This window comes from Colossoma macropomum, unplaced genomic scaffold, assembly GCF_904425465.1.
Source record: "Colossoma macropomum unplaced genomic scaffold, Colossoma_macropomum, whole genome shotgun sequence".
Lineage (NCBI taxonomy): Eukaryota > Metazoa > Chordata > Actinopteri > Characiformes > Serrasalmidae > Colossoma > Colossoma macropomum.
Window position 1 is genome coordinate 10,718,583 of NW_023494803.1, and position 15,687 is coordinate 10,734,269.

Sequence of the window (15,687 nt, forward strand, 5' to 3'; positions counted from 1 at the left end):
ATGAATGGAGCTAAACAACTAGTTTCTAACCACTTGTCCGGAAACTTCCTTTAATTTGGGAAAGTATATGGATGCATTTCACTAAAAAAGCAAAGAAACGCTTCCTGTATATTTCTTTACAATTTGTCATTTCTTCAGCAAACGGGTTTTGGCCAGTAGGATACTAACATTACTGCTGCTGAGTGCTGATTGGTTGACAGTACTGCTACTGAGTGCTGATTGGTTGACAGTACTGCTACTGAGTGCTGATTGCTTAGCATAACTGCTACTGAGTGCTGATTGTTTGGCATTACTGCTACTACGTGTTGATTGGTTAGCATTACTGCTACCAAGTGTTGATTTGTTGGTTTTACTTCTGCTAAACACTGATTGGTTAACACTACTGGTTAGCATTACTGCTATTGAGCGCTGATCAGTAAGCATTACTGTTGCTGAGTGCTGATTGGTTAACAATATTGCTACTTAATGCTGACTGGTTAACATTACCTCTGCTGAGTGCTGATTGGTTGGCATTACTGCCACTGAGTGCTCATTGGTGGGCAAGCAAAGTAGCTTATTGGCTGAATAAAATAGTTTGTGCTCACTGATGTCATGAATGTCAGTTAGGTGCCGTTATAAAGTCCTATAACTGGAGTTCAGATGTGCTGTTCTGTGTTCAGGAAATTAATGCATTCTACTGTATAAAAATGTTTAAGCATTTACAAGTTATGATTTTGCTAAAATGTCCAATATTAAGCCATTCATTTTTGGACTCACTCAGGAGCGCCCTCTAGAGTTTGACAAACCTAGAATACATTACTGAGCGGCAGTTTTCTTCACCACACATTCTCAGCTTATATTGATTTTTCACCTCTTGTTCTTCACTCTGTCGCTTCAGTCTCTCACTTCCTGGCATGCCGTTGACATCCTGATGTCCTGTCAGAGATCTCCTGTAATATAACATGTAGTTTTTTTTTTGTTCCATAAGCATTAATATGTTACAAATGAGATTCAGTACAGTTATGATGGCAGAATATTTACTTTTGTACTGATACCGAGTGTAGTATCACATTCCTGGATACTAAAACGTTATATATAATACCTTGATGTGGTAACAAGCAATTTAACTGGTTTTATTCAACTCAGATAAATATTTGAATGCAACCTGGAAAAAACAGAACAAACTGTGCAGGCAGCACTTTTACCCTCTGTTTGCTTTATGTACACAAATATACACAATTACATCTCCAACTTGGCTGAAACCACCTAATGGGGATGATTTGCTAAAAATAATCATAAATTTAGATTTCAGCAGAGCTGGTACTGTCCTTATGTGTCCTCCTGCATGCAACCCAGAGCTAATGCTAAATAGCTAACACAGAGCAGCTAATGCTAATTGTAACACAGATCTACCGCTAATTTTAACACAGAGTTAACGCTAATTCCAACACAAAGCTAATGCTAATTTTAACACAGAGCTAATGCCAATTCTAACACAAAGCTAATGCTAATTTTAACACAGAGCTAATGCCAATTCTAACACAAAGCTAATGCTAATTTTAACACAGAACTAATGCCAATTCTAACACAAAGCTAACGCTAACTGTAACACAAAGCTAATGCTAATTCTTACACAGAGCTAATGCCAATTCTAACACAAAGCTAACGCTAATTCTAACACAAAGCTAATGCTAATTCTTACACAGAGCTAACGCTAATGCTAACACAAAGCTAATGCTAATTCTTACACAGAGCTAATGCCAATTCTAACACAAAGCTAATGCTAATTCTAACACAGAGCTAATGCTAATTGTAACACAGATCTACCGCTAATTTTAACACAGAGCTAATGCCAATTCTAACACAGAGCTAATGCTAATTGTAACCCAGAGCTAATGGTAATAACATCCACAGCTGGTAACCATCGCTGGCTTAGAGTGTTTTTATTTAGCTAAATGTAATTTAAAACATCTGAAATAAATTAGTTTAATTACAATAACCAGCATAATCCTTTACACACTGACTGATCAGCTTTGCACAGGCAGTTATGCACAGACATCAGCTCCAGCACTGCAGACGTTCCGTCTGTTCAGGTTCCACTGTTGTGTCTGTCCGAGCGTCAGGATTTCAGGAAACAGTACTTCCTGTGCAGTGAAATGTCCAGTTTTGATTGATGGTGTTAAATTAAGTGTATTTTACACCGTGCAGAGTGGACAGGGCTATAGGAACAGCGTTAGTGCTCATTCAACACTGCTGAGTTTACTCAGAGCCCAAATAATGAACGTGTTGGTTGATCTTTTCCTGTGTTTGCAGAATAGGCTACCAGATCCCCTATGTTCGCTGGATTCTGCATCATGTTCCTCTCCACCATCAGTGAGTGACTCACACTTCTCTACCTGCTTTTATGATTCAGCATATACATCTACACTTCAGACATCTAAAAAACCACTATTTTTAATAAGCTTTAGGTCATAAACTCTAATGAATTTAACTATAATACGCTTCAAGTCATATCAGCTTAGCCACTTTGATGAAATTCAAAAATCTTGAAATTGAGTTCATATCATTCAGGTAAATGAACAGCATACCGTACACCATCATTAAAACCTGTAATCACTTATCATTTTCATAATGTTTGTTCAATAATTCAAATTGATCATCTTGTTAAATGATAAATAATGTTGTGTACTTCTCTATTTATATTGATTTTGTGCCAACTGATTTGTCTTGAGATTTAATCTTTACTTTCAGGATATTAAAGGGCTCATAACATGAAAAAAAGAGGTTGATAGAATATGTGAACTGTTCAGGATTCAAAAGCGTTCACGCCCCAGTTTATATAGTCCTAAACTGTCTGTTTTGAAGTTGTGATGTCACAAAAAACCCAATGCGTTTGCATATGTCCACAGCAGTTTATCCCCGCCCATTCATGCTGAATTTACAAGGAGTGTTTCAGCTGCTGACAGCTTTTTGAATGAGACTCAGTACAGGGCAGCCAATCAAAACAGATCTCATTTGCATATATCAGTCTTAAAGGTACAGTAATAAGATTTTAACTTTAAGTGGTAAAGTGAGGTTAGAAAATGGTCGTGTAAAACTTAATTGTGACTTTTGGTACATAAAACCACACAAACATTATAAGTGAATCAATATATAAGAAAATGTGGGATATGGGCCCTTTAATTTCATTATTTACATAATTTTCAATGAAGGTTAAAGCTGATGTTGTTTTTATATCCTGAATATTGAACATATGTGTGTGTGTGTGTGTGTTTGTGTGTTTGTTTGTGTGTGTGTGTGTGTGTGTGTGTCTGCGCTGTGTGGATCGTTCAGTGTTTGCCTTCTCCTCGAGTTACGCGCTGCTGTTTGTGGCTCGATCACTGCAGGGCGTTGGATCCTCCTGCTCTTCTGTAGCAGGTACAACTACAACTACAGACACCTAAACAGCTCACCCATCAGTCGTTACTGAATTATTCATAGCAGATATTGAATGATTCATAGTAGACGATTCACAGCGATTGCTGAATAAATTATTGTAGTTATGGAATATTTCATAGCAAATGCTAAATAATAAATTACAGTAATAACTGAATAGTTCATAGTAGGTACTGAATAATTTACAGTAGCTACTGAATAATTAATATTAGATACTGAATGATTTATAGTAGATACTAAATAATTCATAGTACTAATTAACTATTAATTAACTCATTGTAAATACTGAACAATTAGTAGAACTTACTTGATAATGTTTAGTAGATACTGAATAATTTGTAGTAGATACTGAATCATTTATAGCAAATACTAAATAATTCATAGTATATACTGAATAGTTTATAGTAGACACTCAATAATTTATAATTTATAGCGGATACTGAATAATTTATAGCAGATCCTGAATAATTCATAGTAGATACTGAATAATATATAGTACTTAATTAATTATTTGTAAATACTGAATTTATAGTAATTACTGAACAATGCAAAGTTTTTGAATAATTTACAGCAGTTACTGAATAATTTATAGTACTTATTTAATAATTCATTGTGAATACTGAACAATTTATAGTAATTAATAAATATTGTTCAGTAGTCACCGAATAATTCATTGTAAACACTGAATTGTTTATAGCAATTGCTGAATAATTTATTATAGTTACTGAATAATTAATTTAGTACTTACTGGATTGAAGCCAATTTTTTTTTTGCTACTTTAGTTTTAAACTTTATTCAGCTCAAATAAATGAATGAACTACGAGGCTAATGCTGCTAACAAACACTTGAAGTCAGTAGTCACCCAGAAGCTTTCTGTCCATTCAGACCACATCCAGCTCTTCATTAAGGTGGTGCAGACATGTTGTTGTCTTTAAGGACACTGTATGACTCTCTGTGAACTATAAACATGAACAAAACTCCACGGTGTAACTGAACGCTGTGGGCAGCTGTTTTAGACAACAGGTGCTGTTCTGAATTCCCTCTGTCCTTTGTGTGCATGCGTGTCAAGCAGGCATATGGATGCTGGATTCGGTTCCAGGTTTTTGTTGTTTCTATTTCTAAACGTGTATCTTCACTTACAAAAATCAAGATTAACTGTTATTTTTAAAAAGAAACAACAGAAATTGTGAATGTAATCTGTAGCGTGAGGCAGAATTCAGCAGACACAGTACATTTTCATTGTTCATTTAAATGTTCATGTTTATATCGCACAGTTAGTCACACTGTGTCCACAAGTCTGCTGCACTTTAATGAAGACCTGGATGCAGTTTGAGCGAGTTGAGGGAAGTTTTGGGGATATATTTACAGAAACGATTTGGGTGCCTATTGACTTCTAGGGTTTGTTAGCAATGTTAGCCTCGTAGCTCTGGTGCACAACTAAAGACGTAAAAAACAGACGTGAAACACGTCTCGGCTGATGGATTACGTCTGAGTTAAGGACGAAGTTTTGTACATTTTTTTTCATGAAACGTTTCCTTTAACAGTGCTCTCATTGTATGGGAACTACACATCAGCCACTCGAACATTTGTCTGTGCGTGTGTCTCTCTGTGTGTGTGTGTGTGTGTAGGTATGGGGATGCTGGCGAGTGTGTATACAGATGATGAGGAGAGAGGAAATGCTATCGGCATTGCGCTGGGAGGACTTGCTATGGGAGTACTGGGTGTGTACACATTCACTTCTGTACAGTAATACTGTATCTATAAAAGCGACAAGATTATGAATAACTGTATGTAATAAACAGTGGCGAACCGTGACTTAGAGCTAGGCCTTCATTGTGGCCCATAAAGGTCAAAACCCACCTCTACGATAATGCTAATTTCTGCTAGCACCCCTATAGGATTCTAATAGTATGTTAGCTCTATGCTAACAGCAATGCATTTAAACTTTTTTGGCTGTTCTAGATTAAACATGAAGCTTGTGAAAGACAGTATATGTTTTATCTAAAGCTTGTATCTTGAACCTAATAACACAGAGCCTGTGAACTGCCTGTAAATGAGTTAGACCAATCAGAGGCAACCAAACCTCCATGTCTTGTGACATCACAACCGTGATTAATGGATCTTTGGCACTCTACATTTAAGCCTCAAGCCAGAAAAGGTGCATATTATGGTTTTATCGGCCAAAAAATAAGGCTTGGACCTCAATTTCTAAAACATAATTGCAATTTTAATTTAATTTTAAATCATTAGCCCCTCTCTGGAGGCCTAGAAGGCCCATTGATAAGGTCTATATACACAACAGCTGTATTATAACCGTGTTGCATTGTGATACAGTGGTTTGCTGCTCTGTTAGAGCTGTTCATAAAAGATGAAGTAGCTAAGAAAGACCACAGAAGAACAATAAAAAATGATGAATGTATAACTCACTCTGACACGGCGCGTGTGTGTGTGTGTGTCTCAGTGGGTCCTCCGTTTGGCAGTGTAATGTACGAGTTTGTGGGAAAAGCGGCTCCATTCCTCATCCTGGCGGTTCTAGCAGTGCTGGACGGAGGTGAGTCTATTAGCCACCATGCTAACTGTATCTGTAATGGCTGCAGTGTGTTGCTCAGTTTGTAAACTGCCTTTTTTTCTTTCTTTCTGTCTTCAGCTCTGCAGCTGTTTGTGCTTCAGCCCTCAAAAGTTGAGCCAGAGGTGAGTAAAGGCTAACATAGCTACTGTTACTAATGATTAGAATAACTGGGGGCTCCTGAGTGGTGCAACTCGCTTGGATGATAGGAGCCAAGCGTTGGCCCTATCATCAGGAGATCACGAGCTCGATCCCTGTTGATGAGTCCAAGAAAGCAGTTGTCCTCGCTCTCTCTGGGTGGGCAGGTTGGCCCCCATTTCCCCCATCATTCAGCATGATGCTAGCCAGCACAAGCGTCTGTTAGCTGATGTAACATAATTGTCGGTTAGTGTTCTCCTCCAAGCGCAAACATTGCGTTAGCGGCAGTTTGAAGAGATGCCGTGGGTGGAATTGGATACGACTAAAGCTACGTTCACATTACCAGGTTAAAGGGGCACAAATCCGATTTTTTGCCCTAATGAGTGTCTCAGATCTGATGTTTTCAGGGCTGTGTGGACACACAAATCTGATCTTTTCAAATCCGACCTGAGTCACTTTCATATGTGGTCCTAGATCGGATACGTATCCGATTCAACGTTAATGTGACGCTCAGATCGAAATTCATGTGTTTTTTTTTCCACTGTGTGTGCGCCATCATTCAGCGTTACCATGCCAGCAGCGCCAAACAGAAGTTAAAGCCTGCAAACGGTGGAAAAGCAGCACATCTCACCTTTTCCGTCTTCGTCTCGCTCTAATAATGCTGATCAGAGTTAATTATCTTCACAGCGAAGCTCGTTCTGCTCGTTAGTTTGTTTGCTGATGATGAATGTGGCGCACGTGATTCATTCATGTGACGTTGCTGAGTAGGATGTGCGCTTGCGGGTCATTTCAGGACGCCAGTTCGTTCACATTAATGACAGATTTGAATCACTTACCTAAACGAGTGTAAAATATCCTGTCAGAGAGATTGGATTTGAGCAAAAATCGGATTTGAGCAATGAGGCTTGTAATGTGAATGTAGCCTAAATTGGGAAATGAATGGATAAATAAATAAATAAATGCTGACGACAGATATTAAGGCTGGGCAATATGAGGACATGGATCGTTATCATGATAAATTATGTCACAGTACAATACGATATGCATTTCTGAACATATTATAAATATCGTCAGTACTTGTAGAAACTGGCCAACTGCATGATTCATTATAAACAGAGCAACATTTGTCCAGTTTAACTGGATTTAGTGCCAGATATTTGAATAAAAATCACAGTGTTCACAGTTTCTGACAGTGTTTTTAAAATGTAGGTGTTTTTTTCTCTGTTCCAGCTGATCGTGTCTGAAAAAATAAATATCCTGACATATCACGTATCATGAAAATTTCTTGAAGGATTGCAATATTATGTTTGCCACATTGCTGAAACTTTTCTGAAACTTAAACCTGGAGTATCAGCTGATATTGCTATTTCTTCTTTGAAAACTCCTGAGCTCTACTGCACAGTTTTGAGTTTGGTTTTGGTTGATTTTGATGGTGTTCGCATGTGGTTTATTGAGTGCTGTAGAGAATGTTAGTTGGCTCATTTTGTATTAGTTGTTATTGTTGTTTATTTCCATTTGTGCAGTTGTGAGATTCTGTACTGATGTGTTTGTGTTTTTGTTGATTTTTGATTTTTGTGTTGCTGTGGATATTTGGGTGGGACTGCTGTATGTGTTGCAGTGGGTGAGTTAGAGCTGATGGAGGGAATGGGGAGGATATGAGAGAGAGAGAGAGAGAGAGAGAGAGAGAGAGGGCGGTGGGGGAGAGAGGGAGAGAATGTACATGCTTGACCTCAGAGGTTACAGCTGTGACCTGTGGGTAATGAGGGAGCTTATTTGTTGTCCTCTCAGCATGGACAGAGCAGAAAAGACCACAGATCATTAGCAGCTTCCGCCTGTTAATCTGATTAATCAGATTAGATATTTAAATATTCTTCCTTTGCTTTTTCTTTCTTTCTCATTCTTTCTTCTCCTCTTCTTCTTTCTTTCTTCTTCTTCTTCTACTTTGTCTTTTTTCTTCTTTCCCTCCTCCTCCTGCTCCTCCTCCTCCTCCTCTTCCTTCTTCTTCTGCTTCTTCTTCTGCTTTTCTTTCTACTTTGTCTCTTTTTTCTTCTTTCCCTCCTCCTCCTCCTCCTCCTTCTTCTTCTTCTTCTTATTCTTCTCTTACCTCTACATCTTCTTCTTCTTCTTCTTTCTACTTTGTTTCTTTTTTCTTCTTTCCCTCCTCCTCCTCCTCCTCCTCCTCCTTCTTCTTCTTCTTCTTTTTCTTCTTCTTCTTCTTCTTCTTCTTCATGTTCTTCCTCAGGCAGGTAAATTAAACAGTCACAATTCCTCTAAAGCAGTTTTTCTTTTTCTTCTTCTACTTTGTCTCTTTTTTCTACTTTCCCTCCTCTTCCTCCTCCTCCTCCTTCTTCTTCTTCTTTTTCTTCTTTCTACTTTGTTTCTTTTTTCTTCTTTCCCTCCTCCTCCTGCTCCTCCTCCTCCTCCTCATCTCCTTCTTCTAATTTTCCTCATCCCTCTTCTTGTCCTCCTTTCCATTCTCTGTCTCATTTTCTTTTTCCTCTCCCTCCTTCTCTTCCTCCTCCTTCTTCTTTTTCTTCTTCTTCTCTTACTACTGTCTTTTTTCTTTTTTGCCTCCTCCTCCTCCTCCTTCTTCTTCGTCTTCTTCTTCTTCTTTCTACTGTCTCTTTCTTCTTCTTCTTTTCTTCTATTTGTTTCTTCCTCTTTTTCTTCTTCTCCTTCTCCTTATTTCTTCTACTTTTTTCCTATATCTTCTCTTTCTTCTTCTATTTCTATTTCTTCATTTTCTTCTGCTTTTTCATCTGCTTCTTATTTTTATTCTTTACCTTGTCCTTCTTCTTCTTCTTCTCTTTCTCTCTTCTTCTCTTCTTCATGTTCTTCCTCAGGCAGGCAAATTAAACAGTCACAGTTCCTCTAAAGCAGTTTTCAGCTCTCAGTACTCAGTTAAAGGATGGTGGACCTTCGTCTGAATCTCCTATGGAGATGTTAATAGCACATCTTGATACTTCATTGACCGAAACTGCTGGACTAAGACTGACCTGCTGCTTTGTGAGGACCTCAACACAAACAAACACACAAAAGGAGGAGGAGGTCAGCTGACCACAGCCTCCTTTCCACTCATTAGTGTCACTTCTCTCAGTGTTGTTTGCAGGCTGGTGGGCTGTTAGAGTGGGATGGGTGATGGTGCCTTTTGGGGGGGGGTAGAGGGGGTAATACAGGCTGATATAATGAGGGCCGGCAGGGTAATTAGCTCATATGGCAGGTGATGGAGTCACAATAGGCAAGAGTCAGATATGAAATAAAAAAACGATAAATCATATTTATTAAATAGTTTTTTATTAATGCTGATTATTAGATCAGGTTATTATAGATTATAATTGGCTCTAGGAGCTGGTCATGGTATCACATCAGACACTTTAATATACATTCTGAATAAAATCAAACACATCTCAATTATTTACATTTAACAAATAACTGGATTATTATTGACAATTTCTCAAAATCTGAATATTAGACAATTATTAGAGCAGATAAAGATACTTCTGGTCGCTGGGCTTGTATTAAAGCTAAAATCAGAAATCTGTACATCGTTTTCTACAAATTCATTTGCTATTGAAATATTTCATTTTTATGGTTTTTAAATAATTGTGAATTTTGGTGAGATGTTTTTGTGCCTTTTTGTTTTGCAGAGCCAAAAGGGAACTTCGCTGATCACCCTCATGAAAGATCCATACATCCTTATCGCAGCAGGTGAGTAAAAACATAAACAAACAGACAAACAAACAAACAACAACAACAACCAAATCGTGTGGAGTATCACAAACACTGACTGTCAGAAGTTTACTCTGGAGACAAGTTTGTCCCAAAGTGAAAAACAGTCAGTACAGTGGAAAAACATGACATGCAATACACACAACATGTCCAAACCCATATGGAAAAATATATATTTCAAATGTATTTATCAAATACGTTTTTGAATGAAAATGTACAAAATTGGCCAAAAATGCATTTATCAAAAAGTATATTTTTAAAATACATTTTAAATCTATTTTCTAAAAGTATGAAATATCTTTTTGCAATGTATGAAAATAGCCAAAAGTGTATTCATTAAATATATATTTAAAATACATTTATTTGTATTTGTTATTATAGAGAGAGAGAAGTAGAGAAAAACAGACAGAGAGAGAACGAAATAGACAGAAACAGAGAGAGATTGCAAGACAAAGATATAGGAGTAATAGAGAGACAGAAAGATAGAGAGAGAGAGAGAGACACTATAAGAAAAAAGGAGAGAAAAAAGAAAAAGAAACACTTGAATAGAAAAAGAGGGGAGAAAGGAACAGCAAGAGAGAGAGAGAGAAACAGGGAAAATAAGAAAAGTAGGGAGTGAAGAGAGAAAAAAAGGGAGGAAAAGAGAGAGAAAGAAAGAGAGAGAGAGGAAATGAGAGAGGGACACATCTGTGTGTGTGTGTGTGTGTGTGTGTGTGTGTGTGGTGTGCAGCTGTGGGAGTGAAGTGATGGTTAATGCTGGGTATTATGTTCGAGGAGAGAGAGAGAGATAGATAGAGAGAGAGAGAGACGGAGAGAGAGAGAGAAAGAGGGACAGAGAGAGAGAGAGACAGAGAGAGAGAGGGAGAGCGAGAGAGAGGGAGGAGGGAGGAAGAGAAAAGTAGGATGCTCCTTCACTCTGTCTGTGTCTTTCAGGCTCTATTTGTTTCGCTAACATGGCGATCGCGATGCTGGAGCCCGCTCTGCCCATCTGGATGATGGAAACTATGTGCGCCAGAAAATGGCAGCTTGGTAACACACACACACACACACACACACACACACACACACAGGTGTCAACACATCCAATTTAAAATAAAAATAAACTTTTAGGTCTACAGTCTTATATGTAGGGGCATAGCGCCCCCTCCCCTCACATAAATTAAAAGAAAGGACAAAAAAATACGTAGATCAACGTGTGCGCCAGAGGATCAAACCACTAATTTTCTGGTGTGGGAGGTGGGCTGTGGGTACGGAAACAACAGGTAGATGAGCAGAACTTGAACGACAATCAGAAAAATTGCCGTCTAGTATTATTTATTTGTATAATAACATAGAACAACTTATTTCTGAGGCTTTTGGAGGGCCCCCCATGCAGGTCCATCATCACCTGAGGTACGAAGCCCCTGCATATGTGACTGATTCTGGTCTAACACAGTTTTCCCCATAAACTCAAATTAACATCAATAATTAGCCAGCTACCAAAATCAAGTCCTGCCTCCCTTAGTTAGTGTTGAGACGTCCTGTCAAACTTTCAGTTCAGGCTGCCTTCGTAGTCTCTGTGTGCTAACAGACTAAAATGTGATACAAAGGAAAACACAGAAGCACACACAACATCTGAAATATTTCTTTCAAAAAGAAACTGGCTCCGCCAGATGTTCACTGCAGACATACTGTTTGACAAAACATTAATGTGTCCAGTTTAAAGTGAACCGAAAATGGATTCTGGAAATCATGTTCACGTTAATCAGACCGGAGAAATCGATTAGCCGCTCTGTGTATCGCAGCAGGTGAATTATTCACAATATTTACGCTCATTTTTCACAGTAAAACACAGTATTCATCATTTTAGTGTAAAATCAACTCATCTTAAGATATTTTCTATAATAACACAGAAAATCGCTCTGAGGTTGAGGGTGTAAACATTTTATAAAGTTTTTATTCTGGCGATTCAGGTTTTGGTGTTTGAAAGGTTGTCAAAGTTTTATGTTTTCTTTTCTGACCGTTTAAAAGCTGGAACACAAGGTTATTAACAAAGATTTAACAGCTAAATCACTGTGATCTTGTGGTTCGGGTGACTGTAGGTCACAGTGTACAGTTATTTTACTGGCTGTGTTTGAAATAGCATACTGTGTACTGTATACTGCATTCAGCACCAGTATACTGACCACGCTAAAGCGAGGGACTGCAGGTTCAAAGCTGACAACTGTTCTATAACATCACCGTCCAACTATGACCAAACATTTTTTGTTAACATCATTACAATTTTTTCTCAGTGCCATTACTGGGTTTCTGTGATAGGAATGGACGATCCGATCTTTTTCAGACCCTAATTCACAAGTTTTTATTGTTTCATTCACAATTATTACAAGAAAAATAACAGTTTATTAAAGAATCTTTTATTTCTTGTGGTCTGCTGTGCTTTCGCGTTAAAGACAGGTGGGCCATCAGGTGGAAAATGCTGAAAAGCTCTGCTCTGGAACCAGTGTTTGGTTTGTCTGTTCTGGGCTACTGTAGAAACATGGCGGCCTCTGTTGAAAGAGGAGCTGCTACCAATGTAGATATGAAGGGCTCATTCTAAGCTGACAAAAACGCAATGATTCGTAGTTACAGGTGATTATACACAAATGAAAACATGGTTTTGTTTACTATATTATGTTTCTGCTAAAAGAGCCCCCCTAAATTTTACACACTGCAACTTTAACTTTCAATGCAAGATCATTTAGATGTTTCTATTGGCCTGTTTCGTTAAGAAACTTCCACACATTGAGTGCGTTTACATGCACTTAATAATCCGATAGCTGCAGAAAATCAGATTTTGTCAGTAATCTGATCAACACGTTTATATGCACTTGAGTAATCAAATAATGTGAAAACACCAGGTTTACATGAGTCAGACAGTAATCGGATTTCTGCTTTTTCCGGTACCGGAATCTATTTTCGCACAGACTGAGAAATCCGAAAGAAATCAGAGTAAGAGTTCACATGCACTGAGAAATCTGATCACTGAGCTAAAATCCAGCTCAGATTTCTTAATCGGATTTCTAGACCTTACTCCTATCTAAGAAACTGGAGTGTGCTGTTTACGTGACCATTCGAATAATCAGATAACTGCAGAAATCTGATTATGATCGGATTTTTGAGTGCATGTAAACACACTCTGTAAACACACAATGTAAAAAACACCTTAAAATTATGGTAAAAAATATATATAAAATCACGAAAATGCAGGGTAATGGAAACTAAAATCAGAAACAATAACAATGAACATATTTATTCACCATATTTTGCACTATATTGTGTATAACTTGAACAAACATGACCAAAAACTTCTGGCGATATTAAGTTTTTTATCAACACCCCAGAGTTCCAGCATTAAAGCAATCAGAAAAACATAAAACATCTTAAAAAAACCTTAAAAACCTAAACCTGAATCACCAGAACACTTAAAATATTTTCATTAAAATGTTTATGCCTGTTTCACTCAGTTGCTATTATATCCCATAATGCAATGCGGTACTGCTCAATGTCTTCCTTACAGTAATTTGCTGTGTTGTTAGAGAAAATATCTCAGGATGAGTTGATTTCACAATAAAATGATGATGACATAGTTTGCTCATAATAAAATATTGTAAAATCCCAGCAGCGATTAACAGTGAAGGTGCTAGATGGAGCTCAACACAGTCCCAAAGCTCCACAGCCCAGAGCCGGGGGGGGGGCTTTAGACCCCTCTAATAGATGTTTGGCGTGTGTTTGGCATGTGTGGCTGCGTCACAGAGTCCCTTTCTAATGGTCAGTGCTTTTCTATGGAGATTTAACAGGCTGTGTGTGCGCAGCTGAACTGAACAGAGATACGGGTGTGTGTGGTTGTTTATGGGTTTATGGGAGCTATCAGTGGTCCAGCAGGATATTAGAGTGTCACTAACAGAAGAGGAGGGAGCGAAGGAGCGAGAGAAAGAGGAGAGGGAGTGAAGGAAAGAAAGGAGCAAGACAGAGAGAGAGAGAAAGAGAGCAGCTTCATTACAGCGTCTGAGATCAGACTGATAAGACACTGTCTTATCACACCTCTGTCTCTGTTTCCCTTCATCTCTCTCTCTCTCCATTCTTTTTGCTCACTCAACCTTTGCTCTCTCTCCCATTTCTCCCTTTTTTCTTTCTTTTTCTTTCGCTATTCTTATTTTTGGTCTTTTCTATTTTTCTTCTTTTTGCTGTATTTCCCCTTTAAACCTCTCTTTCCCTCTGTTTCCTTCCTCTCTTTCTCTCTCCCTCATCTCTCTCTCTCTCCCTCTCCGCCCTCACTTTCTCCCTCTCTCTCTTCCGCTCTCTCTCTCTCCTCTCTCCTTCCTCTCACTTTCTCTCTCTCTCTCTCCTTCCCTCTCTCTCCCCTTCCTCTCTTTCCCTCTTTCTCTTTTTCATTCTCTCTTCTTTTTCTGTATCTCTCCCTCTCTCCCTCCTTTCTCTTTCTCTCTCCCTCTCCCTCTCTCTCTCTCCCCTCAATTTCTCCCTCTGTCTCTCTCCTTCCTTGCTGTCTCTCTCCCTCCTCTCTTTCTCTCTCCCTCCTCTCTCTCTTTCTCTCTTTCCCTCACTTTCTCTCTCTCTCTCCCTCCCTCTCACCCTCTCTATACAACAGTTATTTCCGGCCATGCAAGCTGATTGGTTAAGAAGCGTTCTAAGTATTCTGATATTTCGCCATAACATAACAAACACTGTATCACTCCGCTGAGACGCCGTAAGCAACGACTTTGACAGCTGTAGGAGACGCTGAAGCCAAAGTAAGACAGGAATTAGTGCAGCAAAAGTATAAATCATATAATGAACCAAGAAGGTAGAAATAGAAGAAAACAAGAAAAGTAGAAGAAAACAAGCGGACAAGGAAAAAACTGAGTGTGAAACAAGTTTAATTTGTTGGTCTGTGTGGAGTTGGAGAAGAGTTACTCTGACGTAGCAACAAGCTGCGTGTTAAGGAACTATAATTTGGCTGAAGGAACTGCTGACATTAAAACATATTAAACGCCGCGTTCACAGCCCAATTTATTAATTTATTGCTTTATTTATTTAACTGTTGTATAAAAGCAATAGAACACTCGAGGTCGTGTGTTATCGCTATAGCATCACGGCTATGATGATCTACAGCACTTGCCTTTGGCTCGTGCCTGCGACCAAATCACAGCCATGATGTTATTTCGCGATAACACACTCCCTCACATGTTCTATTGCTTTTATACAACAGTTAAATAAATAAACAAACAAACAAACAAACAGAGGGTGATTCAAAAAGATTCCATTCAGCACCATATTTTTACAACCGTGAGGCCCCTAGGAACCAATCACATACCAAATGAGGGGGGTATATGCATACACATACACTCATGTATATGCATACACGTAAGAAATAAATGAATAAACAATACATAAATAGTATATTTGAGAAGATGAGCAGTGATGATGTTATTATTTCTAAAGAGGTTCCTAAGGATCTTTCCTGAGATGATGTAGAGCTGAGATGTGTTTGGCTGCTATTGATTGGTATTTTGGGCAAATGTAACCGCAAATGTGTTTCTTCCTCAGTCTGTATTAGATATTATTCATGATAATTTATGTTATATTTTTCAATTATCTTTCTTCTCTCTCGGCCTCTCCCTCTCTCTCTCTCAGGTGTTGCCTTTCTGCCTGCGAGTATCTCCTACCTGATTGGGACGAACATCTTTGCGGTCCTGGCCAATAAAATGGGCAGGTATGAAGGAAATGAATCTCTCTCTCCTCCTCTTATCTCTCCGCACTCTGCTATCTGTTTCCGTCACCATTAAACACACCGAAATGAGTTTTTGCTGCTCTGCTTTGAT

General features: G+C 38.5%; 1 protein-coding gene across 1 annotated transcript in view; it reads left to right on the top strand.

The window, feature by feature from the left end:
• The window catches only part of slc18a2 (solute carrier family 18 member 2), a 37,079-nt gene that overhangs the window by 7,809 nt on the left and 13,583 nt on the right, over positions 1–15,687 (top strand). Inside the window, 9 exon segments of the mRNA XM_036593356.1 lie at positions 2,293–2,308; positions 2,310–2,352; positions 3,313–3,396; positions 5,043–5,135; positions 5,876–5,965; positions 6,062–6,105; positions 9,766–9,826; positions 10,781–10,876; positions 15,500–15,578. Coding sequence (XP_036449249.1) covers positions 2,293–2,308; positions 2,310–2,352; positions 3,313–3,396; positions 5,043–5,135; positions 5,876–5,965; positions 6,062–6,105; positions 9,766–9,826; positions 10,781–10,876; positions 15,500–15,578 — 606 coding nt within the window.